Raw genomic sequence first — 20,889 nt, forward strand, 5'->3', positions numbered from 1 at the left:
ATTTGAGAGTGACAGACACAGAGAGAAAGACAGATAGAGGGAGAGAAAGAATGGGTGCGCCAGGGCTTCCAGCCTCTGCAAACGAACTCCAGACACATGCGCCCCCTTGTGCATCTGGCTAACATGGGACCTGGGGAACCGAGCCTCGAACTGGGGTCCTTAGGCTTCACAGGCAAGCGCTTAACTGCTAAGCCATCTCTCCAGCCCGTAACTGCTTTTTAAATCACAGTAATGTCACGAGCAATGCTAACTTCTTTCTTGATAGTAAAATTTGTCTTGTAAGATAAATAAGAATCCAGAGAATATGAAGCAATTAAGACCAAAAGCCACCCAAACTAGTTTTTCTTGAATTTGTGCTAAAAATAATGTTGAATGTTAAACTAGTGTCAGCTAGTGAATCTTAGACTGGTGTCAATTATGAATATAGTTGTAAAACACCCCAAACAAAGTATCTCTAACCTTATCCATCATCCACTTGAAATTATTTATGTGGAATGCAAGGATAGCTCAATATTTGTCTATCTAATGATTTGATTTAGTGCATATCCAGCCATGTAATTTAGTGCAGTATTTGCATATCTAATGATTCACTTTAGTGCACAATACAGCCTGGTGGCAGTGGATAAGGGGCAATTCACCAATGGGCTCTCCCTTCCATGTAGGCCACAGTCAGACAGTGTGGCTCTCTGGTACCATTAGGAATATTGATTGCCTGGAAGGAAGAAGCAGCAAGGGCAATGAGTCCTCATCTGTCTATGTTGAATCTGATCTGGGATATCCAGGGAAAGTTGTTCAGTGAGCAGGTGGATATGTGTGTATGGATGACAGGAGAAAGAAAGGTAGAGGCCAAAAGTTAGGATCTAAAGGATGTATGTGTGTGTGTGTGTATTCATATATTGTGTGTGTGTATATATGCCATATATATATATATATATATATATATATATATATATATATATATATACATATATATATATATACATATACATATATATATGGCAGCGCCATGAATTTGAATCTCTCTCTCACACATACACACACACATCTTATTTAAAATACAGACTTAGCCCTAAAGCTATCTTCACAATATAAATTTTCATTCCACAAGCAGCAACCAGAAAAGAAAGGCAGGCCTTGAAATGCAGGGACAATGGGCCAGAGTCCACATGTGTACTGTCTACACAATGAAGGATGCTTTTCTAACATGGGTGGGTCTAGAATACATAAGAGGGCCAGATGTGGTGGTGTACACCTTTAATCCCAGCACTCAGGAGGCATAGGTAGGAGGGTCACCATGAGTTCAAGGCCAGCATGAGACTACATAGTGAATTCCAGGTCAGCCTGTGCTAGAGTGAAACCCTACCTTGAAAAACCAAAAAAATAAAAGAAAATATAAAAACTAGAATACATAAAAAAGAACTTCGAAGTTATTTGAATTGTTTCATGTTCTGTTTCAATTTCCCTTGCTAAAATTTTTCCCTTGCACATTTTTCCTATATTCCCTTTTTATGGTGAGAACAAAAAACCAGCAGAGATTCAGGATAACATCAACCCTGACAAGGATGTTTTCAACTTGGAGTCAAAACTAAAGTCTGTGAATGTAGAACTCTCAGAAATGAACCTTAATAGTCATTGTCCTCATAGGGAGTGGGGCTCTCTGCTTCTCTGCTTGCTTCTTTCTTTTCCCTAGTTTCCCCAAGAGGTGATTGGGCAAGAGGGTCCTTCCTCAGGGTGGGTGCCAGACCTTGGCTGGCAAGGGGTATAGAATTTCAAGAAGCTTCATGTCTGTCCAGGCCTAAGCCGAAGTGCCCTGTAGAGTCCTCCAGAAGGACCTTTTCAGTAGGTGATTAAGCTGATACTGTGGCTGGTCTTCAGTTGATTCATTTAATCTGTCTTCCATAGGTGGGGGCAGATTAACTGCCATGCCAAGCCACAGAGACAGTAGCAAGTTTGCTCTCATAGTTACAAAGAGAATGGCTCCTCTTTTTTACCCAGCAGCCACCTCTCCCAGTGTATTACATACAAACATTTCTTCACATTGTCACCAGTTCCCTGAGAAGAAGCAACTTGAGGAAAGATGGGTTTGTTTTGGCTCATGGTGTGAGGGTACAGTCCATCAAGGCCAGGAGGACATGGCTGTTGGCCTGATGACAAGGGCATGTGGCAGTGACTCCTCTCCTCCGTATATCTTAGCAGAACAGGAAATAAAAGACACTGCAAAGTAGGACCCAGGGCCTGCCTCCCGTGACCTGTTTCCTCCTCCTAAAGTTTCCACAACCTCCCAAAACAGTTCCGCCAGCTGGGGACAACGTGCTCAAATGAGCTCACATGAACTTACTGGGGACATTTTGTTGTTGTTGTTTTCAAGGGAGGGTCTCACTCGAGCCCAGGCTGACTTGTAACTCATTCTGTAGTCCCATCCTGACCACAAACTATAAGCAGTCCTCCTCGCTCTGCCTCCCTAGGCTGGAATTAAAATAAAGGCCCAGTGGAGGGGGCTCTCCAAGTGCTGACTTACATGTCAGCCACGCTGCTATACAGCAAGCAAGCTCCTTCCCTGCACAGAGCTCCTGCTCCATCGCTGGCCTTCCGAGAGTCCCAGGCCTTGTAATTGATGAAGAGGCCGATGCAGCCTTGGGAATTGATTCTTATTGAATCCGGCTGAAAACAAAGAAAAGAAATTTGCTGACTCATCTCCCCACCCTCTGAAGTGGCCCCACAATGAGTTTCCCTGACTGTCAAGTTATCTGTAAAGTGAGGTCCGCTTTCACCATTGTGTTTGTAACATCCTAACAGTCAGGGTAAGTGGCTTGGCTCAGAGTCATGGCTGATTTTAATTTTGAACTTGATCCCTTGTCTCTTCTCTCCATTGTTCTGACAGGATGAGGGATCTGTGACTTATCCTTTGCTGGCCGCATCCAAGGGACGATTATGTTTTATATTGTCACTTCCAATAAAGTCTGTGAGAGGCAACCAGCATGGTGTGTAGGTTATTCGCATGCCCAAAGCACCCAGGGAAAGCTGGGACAGCTATCCAGAACTCCCATGCACTGTGGTAGAAACGCATTTGTCTGCTTCAACTACTTGTGCTGACCACTCAGAATGCAGCAGGGATTAAAAACAGTCAAGGAGACCCATGGGGCAGCCAGGAAGATCTGGTATGGTTTCAGCAATCAGAGTCTGTGCTGAGTGTTCAGAAGGAAAAGTTGAGAGGGCCTGGTCTTCTCGGTGGGGTCCTGGAAGGTTGCCACGGAAGAAGGAACCTAGGAACCAAGATCTGGAGCTGGAGGAATCATGCACCAAGGCTCAGGAGGTGGAGCAGTGGGGGGTGGGGTGGCATTCCAGGCTGGTACAGAGGGTTTTCTGGGGAAGAGAAGTGTATAGAAGGTGGCAAAGGTAAAAGTGACTTGGAGACTGAGATGATTAAATACGAGACTTGGTTGTGATAGAGCAATGTTGGGAAGCCATTGACGGTCTCTCCAAGGGGTGTCTTGTACATGTTTGAGCTCTGGAAATATGAGCAAGGGGTCAGAGGGCACAGCAGGGGCTTTGGTGGAACCAGGCAGGTGGCTGTCATGGATGAGCTGGAAGTCACAGGGTGATATGCTGCCCACAGAGTCCAAGTACACAGAGATGGAGAGAAGGAAAGGTGTCTGACCATACTCTGAGTACCAAAAAGGTTCCATGCATCATGAGTTTCTAAGGGGACAAAACTTGAAAAGCATTTCTATGAGGGACTTCAGAGGAGAGCTGGCCAGTGTGAGCTGAAGCTGGACTGTCAAGGAGGTGATAGAATCTAACATGTTGGTTACAGGTGTTATTTGATGACATCCCATCCATTTCCATGGCAATGGTTTCTATGAAACAGGAGTTGAATCTTCACATTTGGCTTGGAGCCACACACTGGGCAAATGGGAAGCAGAGAGTGACCCACAATCCACGGCAACCAGAGAGCATCTGAGATGCAGGCAGGGTGATCCTGGGGGAAGAGAAGGAACTGGGAGAGTGGTCACAGGTCACAAGAGCACCAGGAGGAAAAAACATGTTACCTCATTCTGAAAATAGGGATACTGGATTTTCCAGACCCCTGTGCCCCACAGACCCTAGTCTCCCCGCTCTTCCACTCGCCTGCAGTGGCTGTTCCATTCTCTGCAGTGGAAGTCGTCAGCAGCGACTCCCCACAGTCGTCCCCACGCCCACAGCGCCTCTCAGACTCACATCTACTGGCAGGGTCTGTGCCAGCTCAGGCCCTGCCTCCTCCACAGAAGTCGTCTGTTTCCTGACTCTCCCCACTTCAATCTCGATCCCATTCCTGCCTGCATGATCCTTCTAAAGCAGCTTTTCATTTTGATCCTCCCGAATCAGTAGCAGAGACCCCTTTATCAAGCCAAATTTCTTAGGGTTCACATTCATGAGAGGGAGAATCTCCACTTTCTCAGACACATGCACATTCATTCACTCGCTTCCTCACTCACAAGTGTTAACGTGTGTTCACTAGTCTGAGGGTACCAACAATGTGCAATGAACTGTGCCCAGCAGTTTTCATACCTTTCTCTTATTTTACCCTCACTATCTATTAGTCTTTGTTGGTTTTATATCCAGATGAGGAAACAGATATGAAAAGGTAGCATCAGGGCTGGAGAGATGGTTTAGTGGTTAAGCGCTTGCCTGTGAAGCCTAAGGACCCCGGTTCGAGGCTCAGTTCCCCAGATGCACAAGGGGGCGCATGCGTCTGGAGTTCGTTTGCAGAGGCTGGAAGCCCTGGTGCGCCCATTCTCTCTCTCTCCCTCTATCTGTCTTTCTCTCTGTGTCTGTCGCTCTCAAATAAATAAATAAAAAATTTTAAATTAAAAAAAAAAAGAAATAAAGAAAAGGTAGCATCAACAAGTCAAACCTGTGACCTCTGTGGTCGGCCCCTAGAGTCAGGATGTGAGGCCACGGGAATAGAACACAGCCGTGATGCTGCTCCACTTGGACTACGGAGTTTGCTTACGTGGAGTTGCTCTGTGGAAGGATGATAAGCAAGACCAGGAACACAGCAGCTTTCAAATGCTTTTTGGAGAAAGACAGAAAAGTGTAGCTGAAAGAAATCCTAGAAGATGAGGCTCTTCTTAAGAAGCTAATAGCAGCACCAGGGGTTCCCCGAATGCCTCCCTGTGAGGTCCATCCTCTTCCAGGCCCTGAATACCTCCTGTAAGGTCCATCCTCTTCCAGGGGTTCCCCGAATTCCACACTGAGAGGTTCACCCCCTTCCCACTCAGCGCAATCTAATGATGTTACAGAGGGAGGAGGACAGGGCCCCGTCCTCGGGGAGCATGGAAGCTAACCTCAGGGGACAATGCCCAAGAGTGTTGTCGGAGCCCACCATGGGAAGCGCAGAGCCTATTTCCAGGCTGTGGTGCCTCGTGTTCTAATGGTATCACAGCGTTAACAAGAAGGATCAAAGCCAGGCCTTCTGTCCGGAGCACAGCAGTGGGCCTCAGGAGAAGAGAAATGGTGCCACCCAGCCCAGGTTCAAGTCCTAGCCGTGCAGTGTGCTGGTGAAACAGTAGACTCTAAACCTGCACACAGTCAGCCCTTCGGAAGAGAAAGCCAGATACAGCAGTGATAGTCACTGACAAGTCCTTTACCACACTGTGCCCTGAGTCTTTCAGAAACCCCTCCTAGATCACATGAGAGACGAGAAGGGGCCACAGCTGCTGAAGGTCCATGAGCGTGCCAGGAACTGGGCTTGGGAGGCCTGTGAGCCTCCACTTTCAGCCTCTGACCCCTCTCGCTGCACCAGGGCCTTCTCAGGAATGTTCACAAAACGCCTTACAACCTCCAAGAAGATTCATAGCCGGAAGTTAGGAATGAATGGGAGCGTGTAAGCAAAAAGCACTCCGTTCCGTATGGGTCAGTTTCTCTCACTCTCATCCGCTCATTCAGGAAACAGAGCTAGGATGCAGTGTGCAGCCCAACAGCCAGTGCAAACAGCCCACAGGTATCTGGCTTGAAGTAGAAACTTATTCTGACGCTCCAAATTGGAAAAAAAAAAAACGGCTTACATTTTACAAAGTCCTTCACTGTGTAATATTTGTTCAATCCAAGACAGCCTGGGCAATTAAGGGCCCATACCATTTTACAGATTAAACACAGAGATTCCAAGTCTCAACCAACAACTTAAAGCTTGGCTTGATCTAGAGGCCTCATGAGTGCAGGCAGGCTGTTTCCAGGACTGCTGTGCCAGAAGACCCAAGAATGCGAGCATGATTTCTTCAGCATATGTTCTCCAGCGCAGAATTCCAGCACAGCTGAGCAACTGGAATGGTCCCTGAGGTGAGGGCAGCAGAGTCTCTAACCAGACATCGTTCTTGTTAGGCCTGGGGGACAGAGGGAGCCCTGGGAGGATGGGTGTGGCCACGACCTTCTCTGAAGCCCTGCCCTGCACACGCGGGCAGGCTGCAAAGTCACTTTGCCTTTAGCTTGATGCACAGTCACCTCGCTGTGTGTGCTGTGTGGGGACTTGATGCACAGTGCACGGGAGTAAAGGCCTGACCACTCTCCTGCTGGCAAGCAGGCCAGCATGTGTGTCTGCACACACGCACACACGCACACACGCACACACATACGCACGCGCGCGCACACACACATCTTCCTGGCTGCAGACTTTTCTCTGCCTTGAAAATGACTTCACTCTCCTAGGGTCCCATGAGTGACATCATACTACGGTGCTGAAGGAAAGTGTGGAGTTCACGTTAACACTCTGGGCAGAGCCCTACTTCCCCACAAGCGAGGCTCGTGAGGGTAGAGTGGGTGTCCCTAGCAGTGAGGCATGGGAGGGTAACCTGCCATCAGTGGAGATTCAAGACCTCACTGGGCCACCAGCCACCCACGTGACCTTTGCAGGCTAATTGGCGATCAAAGCCTCCGTTTCCACGTGTGTCAAAGGAGCTGGCTGGAAGAATGGGCTGGGCCTTGGAAGGCCCCAAGCTTCCTTCCAGCTGAAACATCGTGCACTCAGCTGCTGAATCAAGGTCGGCTACCCTGTTGCCTACGCAAGGATGGTGGAGGCCCTTCCAGTTCCAAGGGGGAAAAAAAAATCCTTGAAAATACCATTCTTTTGGCATGCTGTAGCCAACTCTGTCTGCTAACAGTCCTTTTTAATCACAAGGTCAGGCCATTTTTGTTAGCACTTTAGCGTATAAATTCCTTTCTTTCTGGTCTACTGAGAGTTGAATACCACAAGTTTGATTTGACTTCCTGCAGGACACTGAGTTGAGGGCTACCAATTTTCAAGTTCAAGAGTTCTAATTCCAGCTTCCCATTACCTACCATTATATTTGATTGATAGTATTAAGGAGAAGGAGAATGTATTTTGCTGGAGTGGGGAAATGCATCAGGTTAAAAAATAAGTATATAAAATACACGGTTAGAGGTTTTGTCAAGGGAAAGATATAATTTTGTGGTTGTGAATGTTGGGAACTCTTTTCCACATTCAGTCTTGTTGATAGAAATAGAATGTATTGGATCAGCAGAATGAGGCAAAGAATATGGCCCCAGGAAGACAGTGTCTCATTCAGCGATGTCATTAGAGACACGAGACTGTGCAGGTTGATTCCTTGGGAGCCACCAGAGGGAGAAGGTGGGTGAGGTCTAGGAAGGTGCAGAGACAGGTGAGCACCACAGTCCTCCAGCAAGTCTGCTGGGGTCTAGGTCCAGGGCACGCTTTGGCACAAACCTTTCCTGCGTGCTGGCTTCCCTGTCCCCCAATGGTGGAGCACATACACCCACAGGTCCTGCTTGGCCCCTGCCTCTGCGCATGACGGAGTGGAAGCCCCCAACCTCTGACACAGGCAAATCATGGCCTATGGGCCCAGAGCAGGCATGGCTAAGCTCTGGTAGTGGTAAGGCCTGTAAGACTCCCTCAGGGTCTACTCCCCAAGAGAGTCAGAAAGTGTGTTTCCATCACCCCCATAATCAAATTTCCTAGCCAGCAATGCAGTGCATAGAGTAACAAACAATCAAGTCTTTCTGGGTTGGGAAAATCACATTTGTTTGCACAGGGTGCATCATACTGAAAGCAAATAAAGCTGGAATTGTTCCAGAGAATGAGGTAAGAATGCTTTACCATCTAAGAGGTTAAGTCCTTTTGGAAGTGAGCAGTGGGCTTGTTAGTTGTTCTTCTTGGGGGAATTAAGTAATGATAGAGCTGAAAAAAATGCGAGAAATAAGTGATTATCTCTCATGACTGAGCAGTGGGCCTGTTGACTGTAAGGGATGGTTTATGAAAACTCCACCTCCTCCTACTTCATAAGCCATACTTCAAGTTGTTGAACTAGAAATTAATTTGATACTAATTTGTTCTCAGCACATGCTTTAATGATCTTATATTCTTGTGTATTTAATTTGAAAGTGCATTTGATAAATAATCTATTAACAACGGAGCTTGAGAATAAATGAGTTTCAAATTTCACTGCTTGGTTTTTTTTTTTCCCCCCCTAGTGAGGGAAAGTCTAGGATGGACCTTACAGGTCAGCAATAGTCAAAATCCGCCCCAGGCAGGCAGAATTCCCACAACATCCTCTGCCCTTTCCCATTCATAGTCCCATCAGCTTTGACATGTCTCCTTATGCCCAGAATCTCCCAACCCCCCCCCACCATATCCTAGGAGATGACAAGGAACTGCTGGTGCCCTGAGGCATTACAGGCCAGTGGTATGACTCCCCATGGTCAGCAAATCTTCATCACATGCCTCCTCTAAGAGTTACCAACAGAGAGCGGACAGTGGAGCCGTCAGAATCTATTCCACACAGGTGGCCCGGAGGCACATCGATAGCAAAGGCTTTCTTTCCTGGCGGCTGGACGAAGGTTGGCATCACTGGCTGGTACTCCCGCCCTACCAACCCCCTCAGGTTCATGGAAGAGGTCAGCCTCCTGGAAGAAGGTGTATCACTGCGATTCGTTCCTGCGTCTCCGTGTACTAACCAAGCAGAACTGGCCGTCATCCCTGAGCAACACTCTTCCTCTTTCCTTCTCCTGCCCCAGCCCCCAAATGCCAGCTGCCCACTCTGCCATGTATCAGGAGGGTTTAAGACAGGAGCCCACAGGATGTCAGTTATTTTCAGTTGATATGATCAACATAATGGAAAATTCCAAGATGTGCTTCAAGTAATTAAACTGAAAATAAGGTCCAGAAAGGTATATGACATAAGATCGGCTTATAAGCCTGGAATGGCAGCTCACATCTAGAGCCCCAGCACTGAGGATGCTAAGGCAGGAGGCCTCCTTGCAAAACCTGGAGTTCATAGTGAGGCCCTATCTCAAAGCAACACAAGAGGTCAACCTATAAAATCAAAAGTTTCTCTTTCCATTAAAACAATCCTATATGTAACATGATAAAAACCAGATCCATTCCATGGGGTCATCAAAGCTATACAATACCTCTGCATTCGCTTAGCAAAAACCCCCTGAAATCGCATGAAAAAGCTGTAAAGTAGACTGAGGATAGAAAATGTTGTTATTGAAAGGAGGGATCTAGGACAAGTGTCTATCAATGCTTCCCACATTAGCATTTACTTTCAATGCCTTAAATTTTGATTCTGAAATTCATCTGAAAGAGAAACAAGCAATAATGGCCTAGAAACAGTTGAAAGCAGGACAGGAGTAAGAGGACATATACTTAGTAAGGCTCATGGGCAAAAGAGAAGTCTTGTCAGTAAAGGCTCTGGGGTGACTGAACATCCTCATGCAGGAGAGTGGAGTCAGGTCCCTGCTTCAAACTGTATTAGAATCGATTAGAAGGTGGATGTTGTGACTCATGCCTGTAATCCTAGCACTTGAGAGGCAGAGACATGTTCCCAAGTTAAAGACCAGGCTAGAATACTAAGGGAGTTTCTAGAAAGCCTGAGCTACACCGTGATACCCTGTTTCTGAAGGAAAAAAAAAAAAAAAGAGTAGATGGAGGGAGGGAAAGAGAGAGGGAAGGAAAGAAGGAAGGGGAAGTAAGAGGAGGTGGGGGACATTTCTCAGTGGTCAAAGGCACTGGTCAGCAAAGCCCCAGTACCCAAATACCAGGTACACAAAGTGGCACATGTGTCTGGAGTTCATTTACAGTGGCAAGAGCTCCTTCTTGCACAGTCATACTTTTTCTCTCTTTATTATTCTCTTTCTCTCTCCCTCGCTAATACATAACTGAAAATACAAAAGGAAGGGAACAATTATAGATAGAAATGTAAGACTTAAGCCTGTAAAACTCTTGAGAAAATAAGTGTAAAGTGTTAGGACTACACAACCATTTCCTACAAGGTAGCCTACAAGGCATAAGCAACTGAAGAAAACAAACAGGTGAAGTGAGCCCCATCAAGAGTTAAAAGTCTGGGCTGGAGAGATGGATCAGTGGTTAAGGCGCTTGCCTGCAAAGCTTAACAACCTGAGTTCAATTCCCCAGTACCCACATAAAGCCAGATACGTGCATCTGGAGTTCGTTGGCGGCGGCTGGAAGGGAAGACATGGTGCACCCATTCTGTCTCTCAGTATTTGCTCACAAATAAATAAATAAATATTTTAAAAATTGCCTCCTAGTAATTTCTTTGCCCCACAATCTTTAACAAAGGAATAGGTAAAAGGCTGTACTTTGGAAAAACACAACTAAGAAAATAAAAAGATAAACCACAAAGTTATAAAATCCATTTTCAAATCAGATATCTGAGAAGGTACTAGTGCCCAGAATATGTAAATAACGTCTCCAACTCAACAGGAAGAAAACGCAATTAATAATAAGCAGAGAACTTGAGCATGCATTTCTTCTCAAAAGACGGACACACGAGCAGCAGGCATGGAACAGGGGCTCGACTTTGCTCGTCGTCAGTATGTCGCAAACCCAAACCCTCTGGGATGCCGCTTTGCACCCGTGAAGACAGCTGCAATGGCAATGATCACACGCGTGTGAGGATGGGACACTGGCTCTCTCGTATGTCACCCCGGGGAATGGAAAGTGGTTCTGCAGTACTTGCTAAGCATGGCTTCCCCAGAACCCAACAATTACACCTACTTATGCTATATATACAAGAGACCTGAAGGCATATGTCCCACGAAACCTTGTACTCCAGGGCCTGGGGGAGGGTGCCTCTGGGAAAACCATGTGCCACACAAGCATTGGAGATGTGAATTTGCATTCCCAGTGCCCCCAGAGAAGCCAGGTGTGGGACTGCACACTCAGTCCTGGGGAGGCAGAGATAAGTGGATCCCTGGGCTTTGCCGGCTGATGAGCTGAAACAGTTATCTGTATTTTCAGGGAGAGACTGTAACTCAAGAAATACTGTGGAGAGAAACGTAGGAAGACACCAGTGTCAACCTCTGACCTCCATATGCAACTGCACACGTGTGCACATTCACATGAACAACACGTGTGTGTACAAAGAAAACAGCTTGTTCCCCACTGCTCAGAAAGCATTATTAGTGATAGCAAAAAGGATGAAATCGTGTATATTTTCATCGACTGCCAAGGGGATAAGCAAGGCGCAGTGCACGCGCACAGTGAGATACAGTTTGGCAGGGACAAGAAGGCTGTCCTGGTGCATGCTCCATGCATAAACCTGGAAAGCATTACGCAAAATGAAAGAAGCCAGACACAAGGCCATCCACCCCTTGCTTCCATTTATATGAAATGAACAGAACAGGCAAACCCATAGAGACAGAAGGCAGGTTAGTGGTTGCCAGGGGCAATGAGGAAGGACTGTGGATGGGTTCCAGCTTTCTTCATAGGGTCGTAAAAATGTTCTGGAATCAGATAATGTGATCACTGCACGCCCTTAAGGAGCCCAGTGATGGAGGAAGTCAGGTACTCTGCGTACTATAACAGAATGAACAACCATACAAAACCGAAATGGTGCGCTTTAAAGCGGTGAGATTTGTGGTCTGGGAAATTAATCTTCATTTTACATCAGAGTTTGCTCTCGAGGATATGGAGCTGTAGCAGAGAATCATTGAAACCGAAGCAGTGTGGTGAAGTGTACAGATGGAGGGTTTGCCCCCATGGACAAGAGGGTTCAAAAGAAGATCCCAGACTGGGTATTCAACATGTGTTGTGGTTTGAATATCCCCCATAGACTCCTGTGTTAGGTCCCGGCTTATGTCACTGATTTGGGGAGACTGGAACTTTTATGAGGTACAGCCCGAATGGAGGAAGTGGGTTACTGGGCTGGCTCTTGAGGTTTTTTAGCCAAGCCTTGCTTCCTGCCCATTCTGCTGTCTGGTCATCAAATGTGAACAAGCAGCCTCAGATTTCCACAGCCATGAACTCCTTCATGCCTTCCCTACCAGAGTGGACTGTGCCTTCTAAAACCATGAGTCCAAGTAGATCCTTCCTCCTTTAAGTTTCTTCTATTAAGTATTTTGTCACTGGGGAACATAAACAAGATAGCCAGGAACAGAATGACATTGCCAATCAGTGAGAAGATGACAAATGTTGGCTCTTAGTTTGCAGGAGATAGTTGTATTCCAAACCCACACCCCCGGATATTAAATAAGTTCTGGATAGATTAAAGAGCCCGTTGCGTGACTATACAAGTAGTGATAACACGTACACCTTTGATCCCAGCACTCACAGGAAGGCTGAGATAGTAGGAGGATTGCTGTGAGTTCTAGATCAGCATGGGCTGGAATGAGACCATGCTTCAAAGAAACAAACCAAAAAGAAAAGACCTACATCGGTCACCTCAAAGGAAACTGCCTTTAGCAATATATAAAATGCAGAGAGGGAGGTAAATAAACTTGAATTTATAAAGGCAAAAACTAGTCACAAAAATGAAGTTAAAAGACATTTCTTTTGGGCTGGAAAGATGGCTTAGCAGTTAAGGCCTGCAAAGCCAAAGGATCCCAGTTTGACTCTCCAGGACCCACATAAGCCAGATATATAAGGTGGTGCATGCATCTGGAGTTCATTTGCAATGGCTGGAGGCCCTGGCATGGCCATTCTCTCTCTCTGTCTCTCACTCTCTCTCTCTCTCTCTCTCTCTCTCTCCCTGTCTCTCTCCCTCTCCCTCCCTCCCTTCATCCCTCTTTCTGTCTCTCAAATAAATAAATAAAATATATTTTTAAAAGACATTTCTTTTTAATTTTTATTCATTTAGATTAATTATGCACAATGGGTTCCATTATGACATTTTCACACTTGTATATATTTTGATAATATCCTCCCTTTTACTCTCCCCAATAACCCTCCCAGTCTGGCTGATTCCCTAACTCTTCCTGACTAGAGATATTAATTACGTATCAGTTAAGGTATTTACATCCTGAAGATACAATGAGCTTCTAAGATCAGTAAAGAAGGGTCAAGGCAAATGACCACTCTCCCTGTGACCTTCCCATCACCCTTTTCCTAGTGCCCTTTGGGTAGCCTTAGAATTTTGTCCTATACTTTGTGACAGATCATCTTTACCAGTTTCTCAAGACGGCAGGTATTTCTCCCATCACTCAACCCCATGTGGCCCTTTCTTTTAGCAAAGTCAAGGTAGTTTGTGAATTACTGTGTCACAATGAGGGGGTTGTGTGCTGACATGGGACATGGGGATAGGCTGAACTGAGTGTCTTCCTCTCTTGACCCTTAGAAGCAGCAACCTCTCCCTGGCAGGGACCCACACAAGACAACCCTGTGGAGGCATGTATAGGGAGTACGGGCTGTGCATGGCCATTTCGTGCCAGTCAGACTTCGAGGTGGACCTGTAACCTCACTTGTATTCGACAGGAAAATTAACCTCTCACTTAGGAAGATATCTGTCTTCACTAAGGAGTTATCTGTGCTGCAGTTTCTTTTTGCAAATGGTGACATTATTAAAGAATAGAAGCCGGGCATGGTGGCACATGCCTTTAATCCCAGCACTCGGGAGGCAGAGGTAGGAGGACCGTTGTGAGTTCGAGGCCAACCTGAGACCACATAGTGAATTCCAGGTCAGCCTGGACCAGAGTGAGACCCTACCTAAAAAAAAAAAAAGAACGCCACAGGCATGTCACGGGGATTTTTGTCTTAGGCGTGGACGATCTCCATGTGCCGCCTTCCTGCCGTGCCTGACGTGGTCAACTAGGAAGGTCTCTTTCTTCCTTGCTCGTCTGCTTCCTCTCATTCACTTTTCTGTTTCCCTAAACCACTTGTGTTACTGCGGCTCACAAGTGTGCTCAAATGCCCCGTGTGGTCCCTCGGCTCATTATGATGGGTTTTTAAAATTTATTTTTATCTATTTCCTTATTTGAGAGAGGAGAAAGAGAGAGACAGACAAAATGAGCATGCTCGGGCCTCCTGCCGCTGCACATGAACGAGCTCTCAATGCATGTGCCTTTATGCAGGTACAGAGGAAGTGAACCTGGACCTGCAGGCTTTGCAAGCAAAGGCCTTTAACCACTGAGCCATCTCCCCAGCCCGTGCTGCTAGATTTCGTACAAACTTGGTGTCAGCGATTTCCTGGAGGATGTCTGACAGAACAGTGGGACTGAGGCATTTAAAAATTCCTATTGAGGGCTGGAGAGATGGCTTAGCGGTTAAGCGCTTGCCTGTGAAGCCTAAGGACCCGGGTTCAAGGCTCGGTTCCCCAGATCCCATGTTAGCCAGATGCACAAGGGGGCGCACGTGTCTGGAGTTCATTTGCAGCGGCTGGAAGCCCTGGCGCGCCCATTGTCCCTCTCTCTCCCTTTCTCTCTCTCTCTCTGCCTATTTCTCTCTGTCACTCTCAAATAAATAAAAATGGACAAAAAAAATTAAAAAAAAATAAAAAATAAAAAAAATTCCTATTGACAATCTCTAACTAGATCCGACTCTGCAGCCATAGATCCTGGCAGGTCACACGGGGCTTACCACTAAATGTTATGACAGCCTGGCGACAGTTCATGAAGCAGCAAGGAGAGAGGATCACTCAGAGGGAGCTGGCTTGTGGTGAGTGGGAAGACGTGAGCTCTGAACCAGCTTTCTCCTTGCTCCCTTTTAGGGTCACTGCTACTACCACGGACATGTGCGAGGATATGCTGGTTCGGTGGTCAGCCTCAGCACTTGCTCTGGCCTCAGGTAAGTGACCGTTACCATGGGAGCTCTGACTTCAATCACACCAACTGCAGACCACCCTGTCTTTCTCCACCCACTTACTCAAAGGCCCCGAGAGTGAGTGCTGAGGCCTGATGACATGGGTGCGCCTGCATCTCGGGGGAGAAGGAGAGACCAGCATGGCTACTCACAGCGGAACGTCTCACCGAGGTCCTTGGATTCTGGTTCTGTTCACTGCTCCTCTTTAAGGCTGTTCTTCAAGCCGGGGGGGGGGGGGGGGCAAGACTCACTGAGATCGCGGAGTGGCAGCCCCCAAGTGTGGCTGCTGGGGTGGGGCTCAGCGGTAGAGGGCTTCCGCTCATGCACAAAGCCTTGGGTCCAGTCCCCAGGAGAGCCAAAAAGACAACACGCTACAAGTGAATGATCTACCATTGCCACGGCCCTGATGCTTAATAATTTGCAGAGCTAAAAGATAGGGCAGTACGGGTGGGGGGGAAGCTTGGTGGGTAAAGTGCTTACCTTGAAAATGTGGGGATCTGAGATCAATCTCTAACGCCCACATAAAATAAGCTGGGCATGGTGGCATACACTTGTAATCCTAGCACTGGGAATGCAAGGAAAGCAGGATGCTTGGGGCTCACTGGCCAGCTAGTGTAACCTAACTGGTGACGTCCTGGCCAATGAGAGACCCTGTCCCCAAAAAGCAAGAGAGGAAGGAAAGAAGAAGACAGTGTTTCCAAGGAATGGTACCCAAGCTGTCCTCTGGTCTCCCCAAGCACATGCACCCCCACATACACATAGACCTACACACACACACACCCCAACATAAATAGGTGATGAGCTATTAATGCTGAAGTTGAAATTTGGGAAGCTGCCTTCTCGGTAGGAAGGAATGAGCATCCAAGGTAAGGTGGACATAGGCACCCATGGGTAGGGCTTCTGGGGAGCCATGGGCAAGGGCAAGAAGTAATGGCCTTTCTGTTGTGTGCCAGCCAGGCCTGGGCTTGCTCCTAGCCCCCTTCCTCCCAAGTCACAGTTGGTAGTGCCCAGTGGGCTCCCATGTGATCCCTGGGAAACCATTTGCCTGGCAAATTTCCAACTGCCTCAGGTTTTTACTAGATGCAAGTATTGAGTTTCTGAACTACCAGTTTGTGTCCTCAAAGCCTGCGGCCACGGCAGCAGAGCGAGAGTCTGTGAACAGGGAGGGAGGGAAGGACCGGGAAGGTTGTGCCAGCTTCAGGTAGAGGCAGGGGCTGCATTCTGTTGTCCCCACATACATGCACACAACACCACACCTCAGGGCACACACATATCACAAGTGACAGCCGGACCCCTCACACACACACACCTGTTCTTTAGTTTGTCGTGCCTACAGCATCCCTCCTCCAGTCCCCCACCATGGTTCGCCCCTTCAAGTGCTGCGTGCAGCTCCACGTTGCACAGACCGCATCGGATCCCCGCACGCCCCCAGGACATGCCTGCGGTTGTTTCCAAGTGGCCTCAGATGCAGGCGGCGCTGTCCTTCAGCCTGGCGTCTGCCGTGGGCCTGGCCGGGTGGGACGCGAGCTCCGTCCCCCTTTACTGCCCCAGTCCTGCTCTGCGTCCTTCAGAGAGCTGCCTTGGCTGCTCCTCTGGCCCAGAGAATGGGAGCTTCATTTCCTCACACCCTCCCCAATGTCTGCTATATCAACTTTGCTTTTCAGTGTTTAGCACTGGAATCAAGAGACTGCACGTAGAAACACTCCCCTCCCCTTCACCCTATTTCACCTTTCCCCCCACTCAGGTGAAAAATGGCAGCGAACTGGGCTATATGCCTCCAGCTTCTAACTACATGCATATGAACACATAGGAATGGAGATGTGTTTGTTTTTATAAAAGAGTTGTTTGAATGTGTAGTGACTCTGTGCTTGAACATTTGGTCCCCAGCTGGTGGCACTGCTTGAGGATGTTGTGGGACCATTATTCTTTTTCCTTTTTCTTTTTCACCTTTAGGAGGTGGAAGCTTGCTGGGGAAATGAGTCGTTGGGCATAGGCCTTGAGGCTTCATAGTCTGGCCCTGTTTCCTGCTTGCCCCCTGCTTTTTTGTTTGTTTGTTTGTTTTGAGTTAGGGTCTTACTCTAGCAGCACAGGCTGACCTGGAATTCACTCTGTATTCCCAGGGTGACCTCGAATTCATGGTGATCCTCCTCCCTCTGTCTCCTAAATGCTGGGATTAAAGGCATGTGACACTGTGCCTGGCTACCCTCTGATGCTTCACTGAGTGCAGTGTGACCAGCTGGCTTCCCCACCATAACAGGAAGTATCCCCGGCACTGTGAGCCAAGATCAATCTTCCTTTCTTAGTCTGCTCTCGTCAGGCATTTGGTCACAGCAACAAGAAAGTAACTAACACGCTGAGTGTGCACAGAAGCCAGCATTGACCAAAACATGTCGCAGATGCCAGGAGACTATGGAGGACAAGCAGCAGGCCCTTCACTGCTGGGCATTCGGACCCAAGGGCTAGCTCAAACTAAGGTCATTTTCTGAATCTCAAACGAAGGCTATGCATGGGCCTGGAAGGTCCTCCTGGCAGAAGCCTGCCCTGGAGTGGTCGTCCCGTGAGCACAGCTGCCCCGAAGCTGCTTGCATCCAGCAAGACTTCAGTGCAAGAATGCAGTGGGTGGGAAGGGCTTCCTGGGTCTGGCGAGGGCACAGCATGGGCAGAGTTCTAGGAGCTGGGCAGAGTATGAGAGAGAGGCAGGGTTTCAGTCAGTGTGGAGAGCATGTGGAACAGTGAACAAGACGCCCCAAGGCAGTGTGAGGCTTGATGCCCAGGTGAGAGGCAGCAGCAGCAAATGAAACCCGGAGATCCTGACCTCTGGCACTCCCCTCCCTTGGGTCCAATGCTGCATTCTCCTCCGTGGCATCTCCCACTTTTGCCCGCCTCCCTCACTCTCACAGGGCACATCTGGGCCCTTCTTCCTCCTGGGTTCTTGCTCTTACAAGACCACTCATCTGGACCACATGTGCCCACCCCTCCGGTCCTCTGTGCCCCTCAACTCTTCCTTCAGGGCCCCTGTTCTCTGAAGGGCTGTCTGTTAACCCTTACCCCACCAGTGCTTAGCGGAACTCATAGGCTGCTCTGAACCGCTCCATCCTTGGCAACACAGTCAGCTATGCCCTGGGTGAGCCAGCAGAGGGTGCTGTGGTAGCCAAGGGCGGGAACAGCTTAGAGTCAGGACCCTCTGGGAACCATTGCTCTGCCATTGGCCATCTATAGGGCTCCTTTAGCAACATACCATTGCATGGCTTAAGCTATGGAAATAACTGCCTCACTGCTCCCAAAACCCCAAGATCAAGGTGTCAGTAGGGCTGATTCCTTTCAGAGACTTTCAGGCCCTTCCATGCTTTTCTTCTAGTTGCAGGCAGCCTCTGCCAGTCCTTGGTGGCTCTTGGCTTGTGCACAGCACGTGTGGCTCCAGTTTCTGCCTCCACCTCCCCTGGGATTTCCTTCCTGTGTCTTTTCTGCCTCTTGCAGGGTTACAGTGCACTGTAATCTACAGTGATCTCATTTTAAGAGAAAGAATTTAATTACCTCTGCAAAGATGCTTTCTAATCTAAACGAGGTCTCTTCAGAAGTATCAAGCTTAGTCCTTAAACACTCTTGAGGCGAATTATTCAGCCCCCAGAGTGACCTTGGAGTCTCATCATTGTTTCCTCATTAGTAAAATGGGCATTGCAGACACACTGTAAATATTAGAGAGAAGAGGACATTCAGGAAGCAGGCCCGGGCCAGCAGGGGAGGGTGGGAAGCGACTTTGAAATGGGTCTCACTTTCTCGAGGAATGAGGGGGGAGCAAGATTTGAGGAGGTGAGAGAGAATCACACAACTTACGATGAGGAAATAGGTGCTCCGTAAGCGCAAACCCGGTGTGCAGACGCAGCTCGGCTGCTAGAGCGCTTGCAGAGCACGCACGACGGCCTGGCTCTGGTCTCCAGCCCGCATAAAGCCAACCTGGGCGTGGTGGTGCACACCTGTAATTGAGCCTTTGGGAGGCAGCAGCAGGAGGAGGATGAATTCAACGTCATCCTCAGCTAGACAACAACTTCAGGGCCGGCTTGAGCTCCAGGAGACCCTCCCTGGAAGAAAACCACTGCAAACTTGATGGTGTGCACGTGACTTGCCGATGGTCATTTATAAAGGGGCGTGTCTCTGGTGGCCTTGCCACACATTACAGCCACCCGTGTCACTACTGATGGGTCGGTACAGGCCAAGCATCCTGTTTCCAGAACGCATGGGACCAGAAGTGATCCTGATTTGCATGCATTTAGGAGTTGAGATACTGGGATTTGGGATGTGCGATCTGTAAGAACTATTTTGAGATTCTTTACTTCATCCCTTTATTTCTTGTGTCACGTGAACCACCGTGGTGGCACAATGCATTTAAACAGGAACGTGGATTGGGTGTCTAGCCCAGCGCCCTACATAGGTAGTTGGGGGAATGGAGATAATGAGTATTTGTTTTGTTTGTACATGAAGTATTCACATGGAAATTAGTTACTGGAAATAAGCTGATGTGCTTATGTGCATGCGCATGCATTGCTGCCATTGCGGTCTATCAAATATACACAAGGCATGATATTGCCTTTACCCATGAGCTCCTCCAGAAAGAGGGCTGAGATGGATTTTCATGCCCTCTGCTCTTCCAACTTGTGATTGGAAGCACAACATGGAGGCCCAAAGCCCTTGTCCGGGAATTCAGGAGCTGAACATCGAATTAGCCAAGATAATTCCTATTTTCTGGTCATATCTTACCACAGGTAGTCACAGCCCACACGGTACTCTCCTGCCTGCCTGGGAGCAGGAAGACAATGTTAAGAATGACACCAACAGCTGCGTTATTGCCCAGAGCACTGTTGCTTCTGGGATTAATCTCTGGCTTTCAGAATGACAAAACCTTGTCTTGAGAGAACATAGATCCCTGAGTTTTCCCAAGGAAAGCCAGCAAAGCCTGGTTGGCATTTTGACAGGTCCTCTTCATTTCCATCCAAGGACAAACAACAGGGCTCTAAATTTAAAGGAGCACAGTTGATTTTCACAGCAACTACTCCACATCATTTACTTTCTTGTACTGGAAGCAAATACCTGAAGGAAGAGAAGGGTTTATTTTCAGTTTACAGTTTCAAGGGGACGTTTCACGACAGGGAAGGTATGGAGGCAGGAGAAGGAAGCAGAGGTCAAACAGGAAGTGAAGGCAGGTGACTCACTTTTGCCAACAAGGATCCACCTCCTAAAGATTCCACAACTGGGCTGGAGAGATGGCTTAGTGGTTAAGGTGCTTGCCTGCAAAGCCAAAGGACCCAGGTTCAGTTCCCCAGTACCCATGTAAGCCAGATGCACAAGGGGGCACATGCATCTGGAGTTCATTAGCAGTGGCTAGAGGCCCAGGCGTGCCCATTCTCTATCCTCCCTCCCTCCCCCCCCCCTCTCTCTCTGTCTGTCTTTCTCTCCCTCCTCTCTTTCTCTTTGCTTGCAAATGAATTAAAAAAAAAAAAGATTCCGCAACTTTCCCAAACAGTGCTACCAGCTAGGGACCCAACTATTGAAACACATAACACATAAGCCTATGGAGACATTTCACATTCAAATCACAACACACTCATTTCTCTTCATTAGCCTCCTCCTTGTTTTGGGACCCCCCCCCCCCATCTCCACCCTCTCAAAGAAGTGCTGCGGAAGCCCGTGAGCTTGGACTAAGGGGCGGAAGCACCTCCGCCCTGAGCCACCTGCGCATGTTGAACAATAAGAGCAATGGCTGGAGCTGCGGCTCCGTGAAGACTAGCGGAGGAATAAGTAAACAGAGCTGAGACTTCAGGAGGAGTGCCCTAGGGTGGCCCTGT

General features: G+C 48.1%; 1 protein-coding gene across 4 annotated transcripts in view; it reads left to right on the forward strand.

Moving 5' to 3' along the window:
- Nucleotides 1–20,889, forward strand: part of Adam12 (ADAM metallopeptidase domain 12) — a 304,232-nt gene that overhangs the window by 183,342 nt on the left and 100,001 nt on the right. For all 4 annotated transcript variants that reach the window (XM_045142322.1, XM_045142323.1, XM_045142324.1 and 1 more), the window contains one exon: nucleotides 14,958–15,034. In XM_045142322.1, coding sequence (XP_044998257.1) covers nucleotides 14,958–15,034 — 77 coding nt within the window. The remainder of the gene's footprint in view (nucleotides 1–14,957; nucleotides 15,035–20,889) is intronic.

Source organism: Jaculus jaculus, chromosome 1 (genome assembly GCF_020740685.1).
Source record: "Jaculus jaculus isolate mJacJac1 chromosome 1, mJacJac1.mat.Y.cur, whole genome shotgun sequence".
Classification (NCBI taxonomy): domain Eukaryota; kingdom Metazoa; phylum Chordata; class Mammalia; order Rodentia; family Dipodidae; genus Jaculus; species Jaculus jaculus.